A 23,799-nucleotide genomic window follows, 5' to 3' on the forward strand; every position below is an offset into this window, starting at 1 on the left:
AGACATTTCTTCAACAAATTTCCATGTGTGAATATACCCTTATGGGGCAGAAATAGCTTATGAAATATAATATACTTTTAGTAAGTCTCTCACATTGGCATATTACGTAAAACTACAATTCCAAAATGCCAAACTGCTTCATTTGCTTCCTGACCCTGTTAGCACCAAACTAAAATTTGTTCTACAACACTTGTGGCTTCAACCTGTTCCGCTAATCACTGGGCACTGTTAGCTAAATGCAAGACCAATTGGAACCAATTGAAAAAAACTATTTGAAGAAGCAGTCTTCACTTTAGTGCTTAGACAGTAATGTGGAACAGATGGTATTGTATGAAACTTAAGCATTGGCAAATGGACGTGGAATGCCATAAATTAGAGACAAGATTTTTTCACGAAGCTACTAATTAGTTGCAAACTTCCAATAATGGAGCGTGTTGCAGCCAGTAAGTTTTGCATGCAGTGGGTGTTAAAGCTATTTTCAGCGTTTCATCTTCAGGCAAAGCTAAACTTGGATAAATGTGATTCAGCCCCCTTGCCTTCCTACCACCTCTAGATATCATTTGACTGTCGTGCCAATTATGATCTGCACAGCAGAGATATTTCTGTGAAATTGTGTTCAATTATTTCGCATTTCGATATTCCTCATTCATACAATTCCATTCAAGTGTTAGCACTGAGAAGCCTGTTGTATTTGGAGAGTAAAGTCATCTTGATGCCAGACTCATAACACAATTACAGGAAACATGCGGAGAATTAGGTAATATAGTCCCAGATGTGTATAGCATGAGTCCATGCTGAGGCCTCTGATGAAATATGCATTAGTCTATTACTGCAATGGATAAAACAGCTTTAAAATGTTTAATTCAAAGACTATATGGCCGCTTCACATTCAAAGCAAGACAAAAATGAATAATAAAAAATTAGCTATTTTTCTACAAATAGCGCCTCTCTTGTATTCCATCCCATATCCTATCCTGCAATACTAAGCACCTCCTATGGATAAGAATGGGGTCATATTATTAGTCTCATACAAGTCCTTTAATGGGGTATTCCCTTCTGAGACATTGATGGAACATCTGTACAAAATGGAGCCCATGAAGGGAAGAGAGCAGCTGCAGCACGTATGGCTACTCTCCATTCACCGCCACGGGGGTTTCCAAAATAGCAGAGTGATGGCCCAACTATTTCCTGCAGCACCATAGCGGTGAATGGAGATCTGTCTACGTTTGTACAGTGTGCTCTCTATTTACCCCTATGACACTCTTGAAAAAAGCTGAGCGTGAAATTCCCATAGCAGTGAATGGGGAGCAAGCTGCACATGCGCGGTGTGCTTTCCGTCACTTTGGGGGCCACATTCTGGAAATAGGAGCGGATCCCAGAGGTGGGACACCCACCTATCTGACATTGATGGCATATCCTAGTAATATGCCATCAATGTCCCAGATGGAAATAACTCAGAGTTTAAGCAAATCTCCTACATTCTGTGTAGATCCATTAAAATGCATTTGACATGTTTATACCATTCTACAGTAGGGTGCATGTTAACCTGTGAGCTGCTGCTGTAATAGCATTTGGAATGAGACCACACTTAAATTCTTATGGGAGTTCCCCTTTAAGTCCCTAATTTTATGGATGTCTTTTGATTTGATTTGAGTACTCTTTACAACCCACATTAAGAGAAAAATGTGCAATGTATTATTCAGGAGCTTCAAACCTTCACCTGGAGACAGAAAGCAGGCTGAAGGTCTAGAGGAGGTTTTTTAAAGCTTGGTTCACCAAGCACTGGGACAAATGAATCATCCGGTGTCCTCTGTGAATACTCCAATACTACATAAATAAACCTGATGCCTCTCGAAAGTCTCTAAAGTGTCTGCTTGACAAACCAGATATAGCGATATAGCTGTAGTAGCCTGAAGATGCATAATACAGACATAGGGGAAGGTTTATCATTTCCTTGGGCAACTTTTCTGTGTAAAATGTTGCGAATACTGTGTTTGCGACTTTTTTTGTAGCTACTAGAGATGGGTTGTTGATCCAGGGAGTTATTCTGATTGCTTGCTTGGAGTCGGGAAGGAATTGTTTTCCCCTTAAGTGGGAAAAATTGGCTTCTACCTCACAGTTTTTTTTTTTGCCTTCCTCTGGATCAACTTGCAGGATAATAGGCCGAACTGGACGGACAGATGTCTTTTTTTGGCCTTATAAACTATGTTACTATGTTTATAAAAACTTTGTTGTAAGTGCCGTTTTTACACCACCCTCCCCACTTTCTGAGAAGGCAGTGTGGCAAGGGGGGGGTTAGTGAACCAGATCATGATGACGTAGCCACAAACGCCCAGCATAATCACGTGGTGATGTCATCACTCTCCCCACAAATCCTTTGGCGGGTTTTCTTCACTCAAGATGGGAGCATACGGCCTCTTCGAGAGCACCTGGATGAAGGTGAGAATATATATTTTTTAAAACCCTGATTAAGCCCTGAACAGCTTAATGTGAGTCACAGATGCCACAATCAGCATTGAATGCGGCATCGGAGGGGTTTAATGATGGGGAGGCGGCGGCACAATCACCGTTCCCTGTCATTGTGCACGCTGTATACAATAGAAAGCGATTGGTGACAAAGTAATTCGTAACAAATCAAATTTCTTGTTGAAGTTTGGTGAAGCAGCCAAATTGAATTTTTCAAAACTTTGCTCATCTCTATAAATAATGTAACCAATCTGTATGAATTGTATAATATTGCATCCTATCATGATATGGTGCCAGCTGTGACTCAGCTGTGCTAAAAAAATTGTACTGACCAGTTGGAACCTCTATCGCAGACAGATGGTAATCACAGGAGGAATAGTGATGATGGATACTTGGCTTATCGGGCAAGGAGACACTTAAACCTAAACAGGGCTACCCCAGAATGTGTTGACAGCAAAGCCAATTCTAATGCTGCCTTATTCATATAGACCAATATAACAGTCATTACCCCTTTCTCCCTTTCAGATGGAAATGTGCCATTAAGAGTGAGGGCATCTGATCCTCAAGTGTCGCAAGGTCCACAACGAGAGTTCTGCAAACATATGCTTCTTCTCGGAAACTTATCAGATCTCACTCGAGCCCTTGGACTGAATTCTCTCTGCTGATACTGCAGACTGCACTGTTTTGCATCTGGGAAATAGAATAATATGTGCATATGCTAAGCACGTCAGCCTTTTGGGTATACGGATACAATGTCCTTGTAGGAAAGTGGATCACATCGCCTTCATCAATTTAAACCCTATTTGCAGAATCTGAGTTGACAAAGAAACACTGTTTCTCAGCACGTAATAAGGTTACCACAATACGGGCACAGTATGACAATGGTGACTGTGTTATGTACAGAGGTGTAAAGCTATCTGGAAATAAAAATATATAGGTCTTTTAACAGAAAGGTAACGGAAAAACAGCAGGTCTCGTTTTTACTGAATGGAAAGCTGGAGACTTTCCTGTCTTTGCTGGTATCCATTTCAGTTTGGAGAGACATCTGCTTCCTGAAATATTTATCAGTATTATCACAGGTGCCTGAGCCAGGCAGTTCACTGACAGATGAACAGGACGCTGCAGCTGACTATCAGCATGTGTGAACAGCACCATTTGGCAGACATTTTTATTTCACTAACAATAACAATGGATTACAACCCACCATATGGACGCTCCAAACATGATTATAATAGACAGTATATACTTTACTTCATTGAGGTCCACAAACTGGGACATGATCAGGGGTGGATGAGGCCCATGGGTAATACCAAAATTGATCCATGTCAGTTTCTCTTTGGAGGAGAAAATGGTAACATGACCATTCCCTAAAATTGTGCTGTGTTCTGTGAAGTTGGGTACTGTGGAATAGGTGTAGCCCTTTGCAAGGATCTTTATGTCAGCTATTTCAGATGACTATATAGCAGTGACTTCACTAGAAATTACTGGGCCCCACAGGAAATTTTAGAACGGGGTCACTTCCAGCAACTTCTTCGCAACCCCCTCATCCTGTGCATCCCCCACTCCTGCGACTAGTCAAGTTCGTTCTCCCAGACCAGGCCCGGCAGTTGCTCCATCCATTTCTTACACATATACAGTGTATGTCATGTCACTGTATATAATTATTGTATAATAGTGTTGAAGGGACCCTGATAATGAAAGTCCTCCTCCTGGACAGACCCCTTCTGAGTAAGGGGCCCCATAGCGGCTGCTTCCCCTGTATCTACTATAGCTATGCGCCTGCTATATAGTACTCACATCCAAATAAGAAACTGATTTCTTCTACCATGTTACTATTGGCATCATGCCCTTTGTGAATTGCATAGACAAATGTGGCACTGTTTCTGGGGAAAAAAAGCTTTATTTAAGCAGTCTCCGATAGACCCTCAAAGCGGTTTTCCAACACGTTTTAACTGATGATCTATCCTCTAGATATGTCATCATCACTATCTGATCAGTTGGGTTCTGTCATTTGGACCCATGCTGATCAGCTGTTTGAGAAGGCATGCCTTCTCATAGCTTACCCTAGGCCAGTGACATCATGTTAATTGATCCTGTGGCCTAGGAGCAGCTCAATCCCAATTAAGTGCATGGGGCTGAGCTGCGATACCAAGCATAACGATTATGCAATGTATGGCATTGTGCTTGTTAAGCTGCGGGAAGGCTGTGGTGCTCATAGGATTGCTGGTGCCTTCTCAAACAGCTGATTGGCAGGGGTCCTGGGTGTTGGACCTCCACCAGTCAGATACTGATGACCTATTCAGAAGATAGGTCATCAGTTAGAAAGACTTGGAAGACCCCTTTAAATAATTTTTGCGAAGTGCATGGGCATCTGAAGTGAAGTATATTATATGACTGATCACTTGGATGAAAGCGTTTGGACTTTTAGACAAAGCATTTAGACAATTTGATTAGTAACCATTAAAATTAGACTTGTCATATCCGGGGCATCCTCTTTTTAATTAGTTTCAAATTGACATCCATGGGTTTTATTTCCTTTTCACTAGGCAGAGGTTCGTGATTTATTTTTTAATTTAGAGACATGGTTTTGAAGACAGCTTTCACAGACAGTGTGAAAGATATAAAAAATGGGGGTGATCAAACATGACTGGTGGGAATGTGCCAACTTGTTAGTCACAACATTGCCAGGAAGAATAATGTCTCGTCAGCACTACAGAAATGGAAAGAAATACCATTGTGCCAGCAAAATGCCAACATCAGAGTTCTTCTATATGAGTATGAAACAAGAATCATACAAGTGACACATTACCTTTTACATGTCAGGCATTTTGTTACAGGGGTTGTTGAGTTCAGATTTTTTTATTTTTTTATTTTGATAGTCTGCTTAGAAAATTTTAGTTAATAGTTGGGTGGACCCCATTAAGGACCCTCATGTATTAGCTAGAACAAGGAGCAGTCACAAACAGTGTCTCATGTTCTGGAGGACCCAGCGGATCTGTTACTGATGTCAATGGGCACTGCATTTCCTCATATGGTGACATTGATAAAAACCTGATTGGCACTGACAAAAAAATGGTGGCCTCTTCTAACAAAATGCTCCTTTAAGTCTATGCAACTGAATCCATAAGTAATGCAGAACATCTTAAGCTGAATTAACATAACATATACAAAAGTCCTTTACCGTAAACCAGGTTAGTGAGTTAGTACTGGACACATGCTAGGTAAAAATTTACAAAGGGAGAACATTTATAGAAATCTACAGTAAAACATATATTTTTGAAATTAGAGTTTTTCCAGGAGTAAAATATTGATGAGCTATGCTCAGGATAGGTCATCAATATCTGATCAATAGAGTTCCAACTCTCGTCACCCGCAATAATCAGCTATTTTAAGAAGTCAATGTACTAGCACTATGCGGTCTGCTATCAGCATACCAAGCACAGTGCCGTACATGTCATTGTGGATGTACTTGGTATTGCAGCCCAGGTCCATTTACTTGAATGGAACTGAGCTGCACATAGGCCAGTGATGGGTGAACGTTATGTCACTGGCCTAAGAAGAGGCTGCAGTGCTCACAGGAGAATAACAACTGATAATTGGGGGTGCAGGGAGACAGACCCTCATTGATGAGATACTGATGACCTATTCTGAGGATAGGCCATAAATATTGGACTACCCAGAAAACCCCTATAAAAAATGGTAGGTGAAAATGGATGTCAAATATGTTGCTTTTCTTTCTTTCCAAGATAAGTTTTTTTTAGCCATTTTAGTCATGATTACCTAAAGCCGTTCTGAGTACATTTGATATATTCTATTCACCAATCTCTACAGATATACTATGCTTTAAGAAACACATTACATCCCCCACCCCCAGTTCTCTGGGATGTGTCAACTGAGCTGAAATGTATGCAAATGTGAAAATTACCATTTTCACATGTAATATCACAGTGCAAGAGCTAATTCATGTAAATACATCACAACTCTGACAAGCCTACTTATCAGCGCTGCATCCACATGTTTACCCCTGATAAATATTCTTAGGCAAACATTGATTTAAGCATGTGTCATCTTACATTGTGTAATGCTAATGCATGAGTTGAAATGAGATGTCCTATTTTATTAAGAGAGTTGAGCACGTCAAAACCAGGGTTGTGATCCTCTGTGTCACAACGCTGGAAACATTGACTGCGTCGTCAACACAAAGACCAGTTACTTCCTTCTAAAAAGCTGTTTACCCACAAAAACTAATGGGCCTGGGCATGTACATTAACTGCTGTGGGAAATAAATGCCGGAAAAGAAGATGTCTCAAAATGTAATGTGGCACAATAATTTGACCATAGGTGGGAACTGTTCTGGCAAGGTCTATCCTAGAAATGTAACTTGCAGGGTAAAGACGTTTTTAGACTGCCCGATGTCTGGGCAGATTCCAGCAGATTTGGCATGATCTCCGGATGCCACCAATTACGTTGGTTAATCAGGTAGTAAGTTCTTTGGTGTGTGCGCCTAAATCATCATTTGCCGACATCAGATCGTGGCGTCTAAACAATACGTTGCTGCCAGCAAGCAATGGTTCTGTATGGGGACAAGCGATGGCATTAGTGATCACACCTTCCCATACTGTGGAAATGTAAATGCAGCTTTCTCCTCCACTAATGAGCAAGCAATTGTCAAAAAGGAATGCTTCCTTCACGATAATCATCTGCTCCATTGAGCAGTGTAAAGGGCCTTAACTTGTATTTATTCCAGTGTATCCTAATTAGAGATGAGCGAATTGAATCCCACGAAGTGGAATTCAATACGAATTTCAGGATAAATTCGATTTGCCTCGAAGCCAAATTTGCATCGTTTGCTTGCGACTGGCCGGCCGCGGCCATCTCGCATGGCGCGAGATTACGTCATCACTCCGGGCGGGCATAGTGACGTCATACACGTACTGGATTTCAGCCGAGATCTTCAATCAAGATGGATGCTGGCTTCCCGTCACAAACATATAGAGGAGGTAAGTATGACTTTTTATTTATTTTTTACACTATTTAAGGTTATGAAATAATGTAAAAAACTAAAAAAATCATACCTCCTAAATTTGTTGGCCTCCATCTTGATTGAAGTTATCGGCTGAAATCTAGTGCGTGGTGACGTATGACGTCACTACGCCGGCCGGAGTGATGACGTAATCTCGCGCCATGCGAGATTTCGCTCCATATCTTCAAGCAAGATGGCTGCAGCCGGCCCGTCGCAAGCAAATGGAGGCAGTAAGTTTGATTACATTTTTTTTTTATGTTAATTTCGCACAGTTTTTAAACTCGGATGCCATGATCATGAATGAACGTGAAATATGATGGGTACAATGACAGGGGGCGGTGCTATCGCTGCTCCCTGTAATTGCACCTGCTACTTACAAAAAAATGCGCTTTGTGACAAAGTTATTCAGCACAAAGTGAATTTTTTGGTAAAATTCAGCAAATCAACCGACAGCCAAATCGAACTTTTCATAAATTCGCTCATCTCTAATCCTAATGCACATAACTGGTTATCCCTGAGTGGTTTATTCCTCTGTTATTGTAAAAAGCTAAATGATGCTACGTAAATAGAAAAGATAATATATTTCTAATGAAAGACTTTTTTGCTTCATTGTTGTGAGAGATTTCCTTTCATGTAGCAGTCTACAGGTCACTATAACTCTCTGCTGACTGCTTGTATGCATTATTTAATAATTAGTGATGAGCGAGCACCAAAGTATTCGGGTGTTCGGCCCAAACACATTGCTATATTCTTGTGCTCAGCCGAGCATCCGAGTATAATGGAAGTCAATGGGAGACAACCAGGCACCCCCTGCTCAGAAGAGAAGAGGGTGCTGGTTCATCAAAAAAAGTTAAAAATTGATGGAAACCCTATCAAAATGGCTTGGAAACAACATTAAGAAGATAATAGGAGTCTAAGACGCATCCAGCTATGTACAACATACAATAGACAACCACACAAAGGCTATATGCCAAAAGCCAGGTATGTGCAAACCATCAATCTATCCATGAGACAGTCTTAGTCAGCATACCTTACAATGGCAGCCTTGTGCACTATGAGATATTTCAAATCAGCTCTCATCTAACTGAGAACCAGTAAATCTCAAAATTATTTTGCATCTGTTGGATGGCTTGGGTGGACCTGCACACCTAGTTCAATATCATTAGGGCGACAAAAAGGTTTCCGATTGTCCGGACCTAACATAATATTCAATAACCTTTCTATACAGTTTTGTCATGTAAAAACTCATTTGCATAAACATGGCCTTATGGAAAAGACATGCAAATGAGCAGAATCTGCCTTGTTTTTCAGCTGTCATAAGACTATGAAAACTAATAGATGGCGCTATTGAGTTATGAATAGCGCCATCTATTGGTTTCACAGTCTTATGACAAGACAAATATTATTGTCAGAAGACTATGAAACCAATAGAGGGCGCTATTCAGTTATGAACAGCACCCTCTATTGGTTTCACAGTCTTATGATGAGACAAATATTCTTGTCAGAAGACTATGAAACCAATAGAGGGTGCTGTTCATAACTTAATAGCGCCCTCTATTGGTTTCATATTCTTCTGACAAGAATATTGGACTGAGTCTTATGACAATCTTATTAGTGTTGCATTTTGCATGGAAAATTCGCGATTAGAATATTTGCGATCTACACTAGGAGGATATCTGACACTGGGAAAGCTGGGAAATAACTCAGTGATAAAATCTGACACTGGGAAATCTGGGTAATAACTTGCGATCTACACTGAGTTATTACCCAGCTTTTCCAGTGTCAGATATTATCACTGACTTACTACATAATTATTACATAATATTCGCTATATTGCTATATATTCGTTTTTGAGAATATTATATTCTAAAAAACGAATATATAGGAATATAGCGAATATTATGTAATAATTATGTAGTAAGTCAGTGATAATATCTGACACTGGAAAAGCTGGGTAATAACTCAGTGTAGATCGCGAGTTATTACCCAGATTTCCCAGTGTGAGATTTTATCACTGAGTTATTACCCAGCTTTCCCAGTGTCAGATATCTAATAGCGAATATTCTAATCGCGAATTTTCCATGCAAAAGGCTACACTAATAAGCTTGTCATAAGACTCAGTTTGATATTCTTGTCAGAAGACTATGAAACCAATAGAGGGCGCTATTGAGTTATGAACAGCACCCTCTACTGGTTTCATAGTCTTCTGACAAGAATATTTGTCTTGTCATAAGACTGTGAAACCAATAGAGGGAGCTGTTCATAACCCAATAGCGCCCTCTATTGGTTTCATAGTCTTCTGACAATAATATTTGTCTTGCCATAAGACTGCAAAACCAATAGAGGGCGCTATTCATAACTCAATAGTGCCATCTATTGGTTTTCATAGTCTTATGACAGCTGAAAAACAAGGCAGATTCTGCTCATTTGCATGTCTTTTCCATAAGTCCATGTTTATGCAAATGAGTGTTTACATGACAAAACAGTATAGAAAGGTTATTGAATACTATGTTAGGACAATCGGAAAACTTTTTGTCACCCTAAAGATATTGATCTAGATGTGCAGGACCACTCAAGCCATCAAACAGATGCAAATTAACTTTGAGGTTTACTGGTTCTCAGTCAGATGAGAGCTGGTTTGGAATATCTCATAGTGCACAAGGCTGCCATTGTAAGGTATGCTGGCTGTTATTTGTCTCATGGATGGATGGATTGTACATACCTGGCTTTTGGCATATAGCCTTTGTGTGGTTGTCTATTGTATGTGGTACATAATAGGAGTCTAAGACGCATCCAGCTATCTTCTTAATGCTGTTGCCAAACCATTTTGATGGGGTTTCCATCAATTTTTAACCTTTTTTTTTATAAACCAGACACTCTATTCTCTTCCTAGCAGGGGGTGCCTGGGGTTCTCCCATTGACTTCCATTGTATTAAATTGTATTCGAGCACCCAAATTATTCGTCCGAGACCTCGGATCTGCCGAGCATAGCGATGCTCCAGCCGAACAGCAGTTCGTCCAAGCATGCTAGCTCATCATTAATAATAATCAATGGGACAAATGGAGTATGCCATTTTTTTAATGACTATGGCTCAGTGGAAGTGGACGGCCTATGACATTGCATGACTGTTTCTTCTGAGCACAAATATGATAGGAGACATTGATTAGCCTGGATCTAAAACTAAGTTGCCCCAGCTGGACAAACCCTTCTCAGAATTAAGCCACCCATGCAATTAGCTAATTACCATGTGTCCTGTTTCTCTAGACCTGTGCAATCAGCTGTGAAAGCTCTGTGCAACCAGTCACTTACTTGCTCTGCAGTGACCTGTGTAGTATTGTAGTATTACATGGCGCCCATTCATCACCATCTATTACCATATGACCAGGTTGAATCCACTAGCAGAGCAGGAGACACACTTTCTAGCAGATCTTGTATTGGTCATACATCTTCAGGGCTGGCAGCTGAAATTACTACCCTTCTAACTGGAGTTTGTATGTTTTCCCCATGATTGTGTGTATTTCCTCCCGGTACTCCAGTTTCCTCCTACACTCCAAAAAGATATAAAAGGGCAAATTTGCTTCCTAAAAATTGACCATAGTGTGCGTTGTGTGTTGCGGTAGAGTGTCTATATGGCAGCCACTGACTTCCCAGGGAGCCGTCCCAGACAAACAACCATCTCTGCACTTTGAGTACCTCTGAGAAAAGGGCATTACAAATTTTTGTCATTGTCATGTGTTTGTAACGGCGAGAGGGGAATAAGCTTCTGGCAGAGACTTTCCTCCCATAAGAACAAAGGATTAGGCAGGTTGAAATTCAACTGTCCAATACCTGAAATGATGTGGGGCACACCACCATACACAGTCAGCCTGTTGTAATCAACTGACTTTAGCGAATTAATCTATGGACAGCAAATAAAGTGTATTGATAGGATAATATAAATAGTTATATAATTTTCAAATCTTATTTGTCTACCAATTTCTTATGGTTAAAAAGTAACCAAACTTTTATTCAACTTTTTGTTTTTTAAATGCCCCAAGTGCCCTAAAAATAATTTTTCGAATATTTTTTGGATGTTGCCTTTTTACTAAAGAAATTTACACCCAAAGTCCTGATTTTTACTCTGTTTTAAATTCACTACATTCGCACATCGCTAACTTCTCAGCTTTGTACATGTGCGCTTTTAGCTAAGTGAAGCAGACAAGGGCAGGAGCCTGCTCCGCTCAGCTAATCCTAGCATAGCACATTGCTACATAGTACCCATGTGCTATATCAGCCAGGCTCACGCAGGAGCAGCAATGTGTTCTCCTGCCCGCACAACATTTGCTGCGGGCCCCAGTGCAAAGAGTCTGTACTCTAGACAATGTTAAGATGGGTGCCATGTAACAATAAGCTATGCCAAGATTAGCTGAGCAGAGCAAGCTCCTACCTGTGCCCACTTCACCTAGCTAAAAGTTCACATGTACACCACTAAAAAGTCATCCGCAAATATAGTGAATTTAAAGCGAGGTAGAAATCAGGACTTTGGATGTAAATTTATTTAGTAAAAATGATAAATCGTTTAATAAAGTATATTAGACAAATGATTTTTATGGCATTTGGGACATTTAAAAAAGTTAAATAAAAGTTTAGTTGCTTTTTAAACATCTCTGCTTGCAACCACTGAATGACAACCACCACTGTTTACTTCCAACCTAAAACAATTCAATGTCTACCAGACTACACCATTTTTAACACTAGCATTACATAGTTCATTAAAGTCCAGGCACCACATATCTCTTGCACATCAGCACATAAGATCAAAATGAGTTGGACAGCGCAAAAAATCGTAAATACGCCTTATGTTTGCATTGAACGCTCCGGACCTTTTCTTGCATCTCCTCTGCCTCAAGTTTTCTGTGTGAGGGATACAAAAACTATTAGGCTAACACTACTTGTCATCTCGTTCTGCTTGTTTATTCTAAGCTCTGACCTCTGCGTTCACTAAGGAAAAGTCAGCTCCAGTAAACATCAATATAACCGACTTAGCCTAATGAAAGAGAACTCCAGACAGAATGCCCCAAGGAAAGTCAGCATTCAATCAGTGTATTTACCACTCTAATGAACAGATCTGGGGGGTGGTTTATCAAAAGTTTAAACTTTTGATTTTGAACTGGGGCAGAAAACCCATAAGCGCCAATAAAAATAGTCCATTACATCCATTAGCCTCGATGGAAAAAGAAGGCACAGTGGAAATGGAGCATGTCATGAAAACTAACACCGGGAATTTAGAATGGGAATGGATAGGGCTATGTAAGCAAAGTCCTGAGCCATTAGTCTCTGTAAGTCTATTATAACTGAATTTCTCAATAGCGACCTACAAGAAGTTTAATTCACAAAATTAAATGCTATGTTTAAAACTTTTGTGCAATTCATTTATGGCCGTTATTCCAATGTACTAGCCAATATATCTGCTACAGTCAGTTTACCATTATTAATGAAAAAATTATGGTATAATTAAAAATAATATTTTCCTAACCTAAAAATCTATTTTTCATAGCCAATTTATTTGATAGATTCGTATTTTTTATGCTTGGTTTACATTCCAATGGAAAATCCGACTTTCCTGTTCATTCGGGCAACCCTCCAGTAGGAATTTTCCAATACATCTGCAGAGCATTAATTCTTATCATGTCATTGGACAGGAACAGGTTTCCTCTCCCTGAGAACATTTCCATTTCCTTAGACAGTGATCACAGAACACTTGTGATATCTTCATAAAGAATGACGTCTATGCATGTATACAGATGTGTCCACCCTTACCTTTTCTTCAGTTTAGTTAAGGACTTCAATTTCTCACAAAACAAATTTGATGCAATACAGCAAAATGTTAGCAAGACAACTGACAGGCTAAAATTAAAATTCCAACCACTGGGGGCCACACATAGATTTATAGAAAAGAGACATATTGTGACACAGTATTGCAATATCATGCTTTTTTTTTTTTTTAAGCTGGCAATCTCGCATCTCACATCTCTGTGTATTTATAGAACCAAGAGCAAAGGTAAAGAATGACACATCTGTAGGTTAATATATAATATGTATAATATATAGCGCTGTCTGGACATGGGTGTTTAAACCACTTTTGATTGGACTTGTTTCACAAAAGATCCTAGATCATGTTTCTTATGGTTGGTAATCAATATTTAGGTATTGCAGGACAAATTTATTTAATTTCCGAGTGTTTTTTTCATAGAAGAAATTTTTTGATACAGCTTGAATTAGTATAGAGTGAAGTCTCAACAAAAGATCATCTTTAGTGGAGGATCACCCTCTTATCTAGGCTATATGCAAACTGGCCATCTTTTTTGAGAACTGAAACCCATCCCCCTAGGTGACCTCTTTTCAACTTATCTCAAAGAGGTTTCACAGTATTTTTTTAATTTGTCCTACATTATACATGTTTAAGCTAGAAGCTCAAATCTCTAATGTAAAATAGGCTATCAATTACATACAAGATGTAGGCAAATAGCAAACAATATATACAATAACAATAACCTTGCACCAAACATCTAATAAGTCTAGATCTTAGAGATAAGTAAATTGATGTTTTAGAATCGAAATTTGACTCAAATCAACCTAGAATCGATTCACACCCATAACAAATTTCTGGGCCAATTCTGAATGAAACGAATTTTAGGAAATTTGTTCACCTCTACAAGATCTATATAAACCACTTATTCCTTAAGAAAACTATACTAGTTTCCATATTAGACAATAATAAATATCATGCACCATTAAACTAATGTCTAGATATCAGCAATGGGTGATTGCATATATTCTAGAAGGTTTATAGCTACTTTTTAACAGACTAAAAAGTTAAGTCCCATTTTCACTCACGAACATCATTCATCTTGATTTGTCAACTGTGAAGAAGAATGTAAAGCATTCTATGTGTAAATATTTTCCAAGACAAAATATTAGAGAAGCAGAAAGACAAAAAGTGAATTGTTAGAATAAACCTGGAGTTCACGTGTGCGTTTCATAAGACAATGGTCCTATTACTTGAGGCAATAAAAGAAAAGCCTGAACCTCCAGCAGCTCACAACTGCTGCTTATTTACCAAGCTCATTAAGTTTAAGCTGGGAAGGCTGCAGACACTTGGAGACATCATGATAAAATGGAAGTTGGCAGCAGTTACCTATAAGTTATAAACATCTAGAGAAATGTGCAAGGAGAAAAGAGACCAGACGAGGACCAAAAGGGAAGGTCATGGGAAATGCAGCTTAACGAATGAAGAAAATGAGTTAATTTTCCCTTCACTGCATTTAAGAGTTGTTTCTGACACCCACAGGTTCGGTTAGTAAAGCTATTACACATACAAGCAGTATGTCATTAACAATAGGATAAAGCCTTGGAATATATCACAGAGAGACTGGTTGTTTCGATTCACCTGACTTAAAAGGACAGTAACACCTTTATATAACATAGACCATTTATTCTTAGCCCATATTTGTAAAATTGCTTAATTTTTCCAGGCATAAAGTTTGTCTTTCCATGGATGTATACATTATTTTTGTATGGCATGCACTGAGCATAGATATAATGATGTGACCGAGATCCAACAAATTTTCCAATATTTTTTTTTGTTCAGTCGGATGGGGCCACAAATGAACAGATATTTCCCATAAAATGATCATTTGTATTTTTGGAGATACTACCCTTGTTGACTGCTCAAATTAGTATATAGTAAACTAAATGCTACAATACACAGATTTTTTTTTTTACCAGATACAATCATTGGTTTGAGGGTTCAGTTAGGATTGATCATAATTTTTCTTCAACAGAAGCAAATATAGTCCTGAATGATCCAAGATATAGTCGTTGCATAAAGAAATATTGCTATGATCATCTTTGCAAACCAACTCAAGTGCTTCACATGTAATGGTAGTTCCATTCATTTGACTATTAACTGCTATGTGTTGTACATATAAAACATGTAAAAAATATGGTAATTTGCTGTAAAACACACTAGCACTATGCATGAATCCAACCTCATATATTTCATAACTCAAATTTTGACCCACTCATGCGTCAATGGTTCATAGACAGTCAATGAGACATCTACGTGCCCACTGAACTTGAACCAGCTGTACTAGAGGTTAAGCTGATAACATCTGGGATCTAATTCTTTGTTTTATATGTGAAAATTGAAGAAATCATTACCAACAAGCACATTGAAGCTCAAAGGCTGTGGCTACACCTACACTTTTTGGAATCAATTTTCAAGCTACTCAATGGGCAGCAACTTCAAATCAATTTTTTGTAACTTGACAAAAAAAGGCCAGTGTAGTTGCAGCCTTAAGGCCCCTTTACTTGATTGAGGCAATTATCAATAATTATTAGAAATGAGCGAATCGAATCCCACGATTCAGGAATTATTTGATTCGCCTAGAAGCCGAATTTCCTCGTGCTTCATGTCAGCGAATCGATCAATCCTGAAATTCAAACTTACCGCCTCCATTTGCGCGTGAAGGGCTGCCAGCCTCCATCTTGCAATCCCGTGCGGTGCAAGATTACATCATTACGCTGGCCGGCGTGATGACGTCATACGTCACCACGCCAGCTTGCGAGATGACGTAATTCCGCGCCGCACGTGATTTCGGCCCAGATCTTTAAGCAAGATGGCAACGGCCGGCCTGTCGCGCTCAAATGGATACGGTAAGTTTGATGTAATGTTTATTTTTAGGTTACTTTCACACTGTACACTCAGATGCTGCGATCATGTATGAACGCGGCATCTGAGGGGTACAATGATGGGGGCGGCGCTATTGCAGCTCCCTGTCATTGCACCTGCTACTTACAAAAAAATCCGCTTCGTGGCAAAGTAATTTGTCACAAAGCAAATATTTTTGTTAAATTCAGCAAATCAGCTAAATCGAATTTTCAAGAAATTCACTCATCTATAATAATTATTCCTGATAACTGCTCCATGTAAACATGTCAGAAATTGTTCATTGCGTAAATTCACTGATGATGTAGTCATCAAAATGACTGGGGATGAACAAATCGACTTTGGATGTTTTATCCGAAGTTGATTTGCATAAAACTTTGCTGTAATACTGTACGGTGCAGGAGCGCCGTACAGTTTTAGAATGTATTGGCTCAGATAAGCTAAAGTTATTACTTTGCGAAGTCTCGCGAGACTTTGTGTAATAACTTTGTGAATTTATTATTATGTAAAAAATCTTGGTAACGAATTCGGGTTCGGTTCCAAGGGGTACCTTGGAACCAAACCATAGTTCGGAATAAAAGTTTTTTTTACATTAATAATTAATTTCCAAAGTTATTACACAAAGTCTGGCGAGACTTCGCTAAGTAATAACTTTGGCTCATCAGAGTCAATACGGTACAGTATTACAAAGTTTTATGCGAATCAACTTTGGATGAAGTATCCAAAGCCAATTTGCTCATCCCTAGAAATCATCATTTCTGGCGAGCAAATCAGCCTGTCTAAACAGCAATAGGCTGCCCATAAGCAATAATTTTCTAAGGGGATGAGTGATCATAGCAGCATCATACAGAGAAGATTGTTGCTGCAAGTAAATCCAGCTCTTAGCTTCTCTGACAAGCAGGCACTTATTGGGAATGAATTGTTCATTTATCTGTCAGGCAACATTTACATGGAACATTTTGTTGGATGCAACCCCATTGGCAATATTGGCCTTGCTGGTAAAGGGAGAGTTCCCAAATGCAGTCTCATTCCATCCATTAGAAGAACAAGTTTTATGCCATAGAGTTTTAGAACCAAGAATAAGTCACTATAACAAATAGTTGCTAGGAATGCATGGTAAAAATTTTTGATGTTAATGTCACTTTAAAGGAAGGAACCAAGGAGGGAGGCCAAGTACAATGGTAGCAGGAGGAGGGAGAAGGGTTAGTGAAGGAAGTGATTTTAGGTAAACTTACATATGTGAGAAACACACAAAAATCTATGGAAAATAAAAATCACTGCACAGAAATGAAACATACACTGGAGTTGTACAATGGCAATTGCTTTTGCTTGTATAGAAGATAAGAAATGAAAAGCAAGTTCACTTGACCTGCTAAATGCAGGAAGACAAGCAAGCCGTCAGCGGCAAGCAGCAAGTATGCTGCATATACATAAATTTTTTTTATCTTGCGTTGAAATTTATTCTGTATGCACAACAACTCCAGAGTATATTTAGCTAATTAAGCCGTGGTGTACAAATGTCACATCCCAATGAGCCAAGCAGTTTCAAGGGCCACCTAGCACATCCTTATTCTCCAGGTACCTGAGCTTGTGCATATGTCGAACATATGGATGTGACATCATCAAACCACTAGTGTCATTGCAAACCAAGCAGCAAGTGAATTAAGAATTAGTACACAGAAGGAATTCACTGTCAGAGTGAAAATGAAAGAAGACACCTTCCAAAGGAATAACACTTAATAACACCACATAGCACTTTGCAAAACAAAAATTGAAAAAAAACTGTAGTTGACAAAATCAAAATCATTAGCAAAAGTGGAAATAAAACAAAGAAATTAAAAAAACAAAACATCAAGCATTTCACCGGATCTTGTGCAGAGCACGGTTACTCGTTGTCTTCCTGTTTAATATCATTTGTGAATAAGTGCACAGACAGACAAGGAGTATTAAGCACACAAATGTGATAATGATAAAACACCCATGCGTAACCTCTGCCACCATTGTGTGAGTCCTCTTACTCTTTACATGTTGGTGTGTGGGATGCTTTCAGCTTAGTCAATATGATATACACAATACCGTTGATGGAAGACCATCCCCCAATAGCAATAAAATTCAAATCATTATGCAATATTACCACCTAGAAAACACTTGCATGTGCAAATTAATTGCCTTAATGACTCTTCTCTATATAAGATTTTATAGAAAACAGTGACAAAAAATCAACACATTCTTAGCCGGTCCCTGGGTTGCTTTTCTATTTGCAGTGCAAGTTTTCTGGTTCAGCACCTTGTTCATTAATCATGTCTTGCTTTAACACCCATGAGAAGCAGTCGAGCACAATGTGATATCTATTATTTGCTGTAATGACAGGAGAGAAGCATCAAGATAATGTTAAAATTAGTTCTTTGGATGATTCGGAAGAGATAATGGGCTGGTTCAGTGTGCTTTTTCTTCATGAATAGGTCAGAAACCATAAAGAGGATCTGTTTCACATTTTGTACCCTTTCACAGAAGATGATAGAATTACTCAATGCATAAGGCATTCAACATGTCTTCATGGGTTAATAATCTGGGGGCACTACTTTAATCAGTAAGAAAACTACATTAGCCATTCTGTTCTCCTGTGCAGTCGGTGGCTGAGCATATCTCCAGTCAGAGGTTGATTGCTCTAGGTTACAGTTCAATAACTTTCATATTGTAGTCATTGCCTTTTTGTAATAAAGAAGGACATTGCCCTTTCATCCTACCAAGTGCCCTTTATGAGGTAATGTGTTTCGAAAATGGGTCACACATGGTAATAGCTCTTAACCAAATGTTGACAGCAGTAAAGACATGGTAGTCATTATTTCCTTAAACGGATAGCCATTATCTCCTTTGATAGGTTAGAGAAGTGGGTGCATTCAATTAGTTTACAGTCACAAAAGAGTTTAGGCTTAATTTTGCTACAGTCTCGAGTCTTGACCAAACTAATTTCCCATTTGCAGTCTATCATGGATGTATAGAGAAAAATTGAATGGAACGCGAATAGAAATAGTTCAGATTTTTTGGGACACCTTCCACTGGTTGCATTCTCGTGGTATTTGGTTTTATGCAGCATTACTGACAAAATTATACATACTGTATATATTCATAAAAAGGAACAAAAATAAACAGCTAAAGAAACATTTCAGGACAAAACAAACATCAACATATATTTTTGTATTCATGTACATAGCCACTTATTTGAAGACCACCTGATTTTTCCATCATATTGAACTAATCCAGCTGAAAGCATCCACACCATGTAAATCACCTCCCTCCCCGATTGACTTCTCATTGTGCAAAAGTTTTTTCCTTTCCAAGGCCTTACCCTTTTTGTCCGGGTGATTATGGAAAGAGTCAGCCACATGGGGGTCTGTGTTCTCAGAAGAGTCATAGGTATCCTTCCAATCCATGACCGTACCCCTATCGTAACTCTCGTGCCCTCTTGAGTGGGAAGTTGTACTGGGATCTAAGGAATTTGAGCGTTCAATTTCATCAGATACATTGTTAGCAACAGATTTTCTCATAAGTGTATGATTGATGCTTTAGAACAATGCCTACACGAAACAGACATATTTTCATTATTCTGTTGTAGTTTTATGAAGGTATGTATAAAACTTATTATCACTAAAGGGTATTAGTCTCTACAAAAAACTATATTATGTTATTTTCTGAAGTATGTAGCATTAGCTTTTTACATGGTAGAACCTCAATAAAAAAACAAAAAACAAATCTGTGACCATGAGTCATTGTGGTGTCCTTATCTGTAAAGTCATCAAACATCTGTCCATCCATTTAATCTCTGGGAATGCTTGGTGACAACCAATATGGCGGTCAGTAAAGCTTCCACAAAGTCATCACCATATTTTTCATAATCCTAAATAACCGATCCACCAACTTACAGTATAATGGAAGTGAAGCATAGTCAACTGATGGCATTCAGGAAACTGAGTTAAGTTCTCTGTAGGATCTTTAATGCCTGCCATATTATGGACACCCAACTTTGTCTAATATTTTATAGAAAATCAGAACACAAGGTGGGAGATTTATTAAAACCAATGTAAGAGAAAACTGGCTTAGTTGCTCATAGCAACCAGCCAGATTCTATCTTTAATTTTTCAGAGCTCATTTGGAAAATAAAAGGTGGAATCTTATTGGTTGATATGGGCAACTAAGCCAGTTCTACTTTACACCAGTTTTGATAAATCTTCCCCAAAGACTTTATTCAGGTGTCCTTTTCTTGTTGTGGAGAGATAATTAATCTCATTTCGTGGGCCTCTTTTCTAGTTTAATTTCCTTGAATTATACTGCATTGTGATTTCATAATACAGCTTATTTTTTTATATTTTTTTTAAGGTTTCTCACAAAGAATTGGGATGCTAACCTGGAATGAATAATTCCTTTTGCCTCCATTAAAACATCAAGTGACAACAGCAGTTTGGCCATATTTTGTGACTTAAATCATCAATGTGTCATATTAATTGGATCTTAAGAAATGAAAGAAAATGATCCTGAGCTGTAAATACTTCATTTTTTATGGTTTTGGAGATGCCTGTGAAATATTAATGCTCAAAGTCAACATTTGCAAACTGCAGATTTTTAAACAAAGCTTTTGTAATTTGAATCTAGAGGAGATTTATCAAAACTGGCATAAAGAAAAACTGGTAGGCTACTTCTTATTTTTGCGTTTTGAATTTAGGTTTTGAGATCCGGAAGGTTTTTATTTACCCCAACTTCAAGCTTAATAAAAGGGCCATTTGTAAAGATTATGGACTACTTAATGCACCTGGCCTTGGGCGGATGTTCTGTATAGAACATACAATTATTTGGTCAAAAACTACACTACATCAGGTGTCACTGAATATGAGAATGGCAGCAGTGTGAGATAGCTGTGGTTAGTGGTGGGCAAGATTTGATAGATGAAAGGTATATATGACTTTTTTTGTATCATTTCTTTTTTTAGACATACTCTTTATAGATATGTTCAGTTGTTCTCCCGCCACCACTATGCTGCAACCCTTCATAAAGCCTAGGTTCTCAAACTGTTGTACATCTACCTCAGGGAGGAACACCAGCACTCTACTTTGATGTAATGAATAGCTTAAACCTGGTTTAAACACTACTATAGATCAATTTGGATTGTCTTTTATCTGTTGTCTCAGGTCCAAGCTCACTAATATGATCTCAAAGCTGGCAATACATTTTATATAGCTGTTGGCTGAATGTTCATTCATAGAAATCTCTCTGGACTGTCCCATAGGTATTCTTGCTTGGCTCAGCCAATACTACATATATTCTGAATAGGAATAGGGGTGTAAGCCTTTTCTGGGACCTCTGTGGTGTTTTATCGTCCCAAGAACAAAACAATTGGTCATGCTGAAAACAACACGCTCTATCCTCATCTCGCCTGATATGTGCCATCAGGTTACAGTAACAGTTGAAACACTCATACACTTTACATGGTCAACCAGTCCGGTTTGGCTGACATTAATCTAATGTGTATGGTCAACTTTAGATTTGTCTGTTACATATAGGAAAATATTGTTTTGGAGGGTGTGGTATTGTATCGTTAAGATTGGTGGTGTATTATTTTGATGTAGTATTGTTCTGGTTGTATCTTGCTGCATTATTTCCTTGGTTGCTTGCCTGGTCATTTTTCACTTTATTCAACACATGTTAAATATTCTGATTACTTTTAAATACTATTCTAGTTTCTTTCAAGTCATTTACATCAGTTGAAAACGGCAAGCTTTCTGCATGAATTCCCTTAAGCCATATGTATAATTACTATTTGCATTCTCTTCATTACAGTATTTAGGCTTAAAAAATTGCAGCGTGCCATGTGAATCTTCCTCGGCAAAACAGGTTAAGATAAATGAATCAGTCAATACCCAGAGCAAGCTATGCTGCTTGTGTCTGCTCGGACTATTGTGCTTTCAAACATCTGTCAGTAATGTTCCTTGTAGAGTCAATAAAATAGAAATCTTGCTACAATGAAACAAGACAAATGCTACACTGTATGGCCGACTTGTGGTGTAGCTTTTTTTGCAGGTAACAAAGGGACACCCTTCCTTTTACCGACAAAAAGTCTTTGAGAGGGAACTAAACACAGTGTAAACAGTAGAGCTTGAATCTGAAAGACTATTGTGTTATGTACAGAGAAGAAAAACAATGGAGCACAGCATGATACCGACTATGTGTTTGGCCATTTAAGGAGAACACAAGAAAAGTAGAAACATCTCGTGTGCCTCTCTATCTTTGTTTGAATTGTACAGAAACCAAAATGGGCTCATCCCATAAGAGGCAACCTTTATTTTTTTTCTTCTGTAAGATTACACTGCCATGAAAAAGAACAAATTTTCAATGAAAGGTCTAAAGGTTCTCTGCTTTCGAGGGAATCATTTACCCTCTATATGTTCCACTAGCAAGAAGTGGAGAGGGTTTCACTTTAAATTTACTCTTTGATCTTACATGTTCTTATATCACACCTTATCTTAAATTTTCCTCTACTAAGAGATTAACTTAATGGAAGTGTTACTTTCCCAGCTATAATTTCCTTGAGTTAATGGTTGATATCAGCCTTATAATAAATCAATGCCATATATGAGAGATTGGGCTATTATAATAATTACATGAAATCATAATCTTTATCATGATTAGATTGATCACTCAAATTTCATCCAGCTTAACCTGTCTACAGTGATTAGTTGCAGAATAGATAAAATCATTTTAGATATTTAAGGGGAACCTCCAACTATAAGATGTACTTACCCTTGTATTCCTACCTTGAAGTACTATGCCTCCATAATTTTTCAAAATGGTGAAGCTAACCATAGTTACTATAGAAAAAATATAACTTATTTTTGGTTGCTATAGGAAGTTCTTTTACTTTTGTTTTGAGTTTTTTTTATATCCCTATTGTTTATTAATTATAGGACTTTATGTTATGACATTTCTATATAAAGACAATGTTATAGCCAGTTCACTTTTTTTTTTGTGTACCATGCACTGCATCGTGCAGCCAAGACAAACTGAACACCATGAAGATATGCTGCAAAGATGGCATTGGGTTTACCTATCAGTAAGATGTTCTCACTGAATGAAATGATGGAGTTTATGGTGTAGAATAATGGCATACGATGTATCCTCTAAGTATAAGAATTAGGCTAGGAAAAAATTCTGTATAAAGTTATAAGATTCCAACATGCATAGACTGAATTACAATATTGTAGTTCAGTACAATTTATCTATGTCTGGATCTGTTTACTTGGATTTTCCCCTAGGTGTTTGATAAGTTTAAAACATGGATAACGAAAGGAAGGAATAACATTACAGGTAAGGGGCACTGATGTTTTCTGCCTTAGACTTTCTTTTATAGTAAGTACTGGCTCGAGGCATGCTTTACATTTGAATGTATGGCAGTGAGTGCACCTGATCTCAAAGTCCTTAACAGATATGCTTTTGAAATGGGAAATAATGTATGCACTGTATATTTACTTGACGTTTCTCCAGCTGTTAAACAGCACAATCCAGTAAGCACAGTGAAATCATTATAATTGTAGCTTTCAAGGCTTGTTG

The 23,799-nt window shown here is 38.3% G+C and overlaps 1 protein-coding gene across 6 annotated transcripts in view; it reads right to left on the reverse strand.

Annotated features, from left to right (window-relative positions):
* Window positions 1–23,799, reverse strand: part of SEMA6A (semaphorin 6A) — a 219,565-nt gene that overhangs the window by 67,167 nt on the left and 128,599 nt on the right. For 4 of the 6 annotated variants that reach the window (XM_040421665.1, XM_040421664.1, XM_040421660.1 and 1 more), the window contains exon 18: window positions 19,550–19,690. The exons of the other annotated variants lie outside the window; for them this stretch is intronic. In XM_040421665.1, the coding sequence (XP_040277599.1) occupies window positions 19,550–19,690 (141 nt within the window). The remainder of the gene's footprint in view (window positions 1–19,549; window positions 19,691–23,799) is intronic. 6 annotated transcript variants of the gene reach the window in all.

This window comes from Bufo bufo, chromosome 2 (genome assembly GCF_905171765.1).
Source record: "Bufo bufo chromosome 2, aBufBuf1.1, whole genome shotgun sequence".
NCBI classification, from domain to species: Eukaryota; Metazoa; Chordata; class Amphibia; order Anura; family Bufonidae; genus Bufo; species Bufo bufo.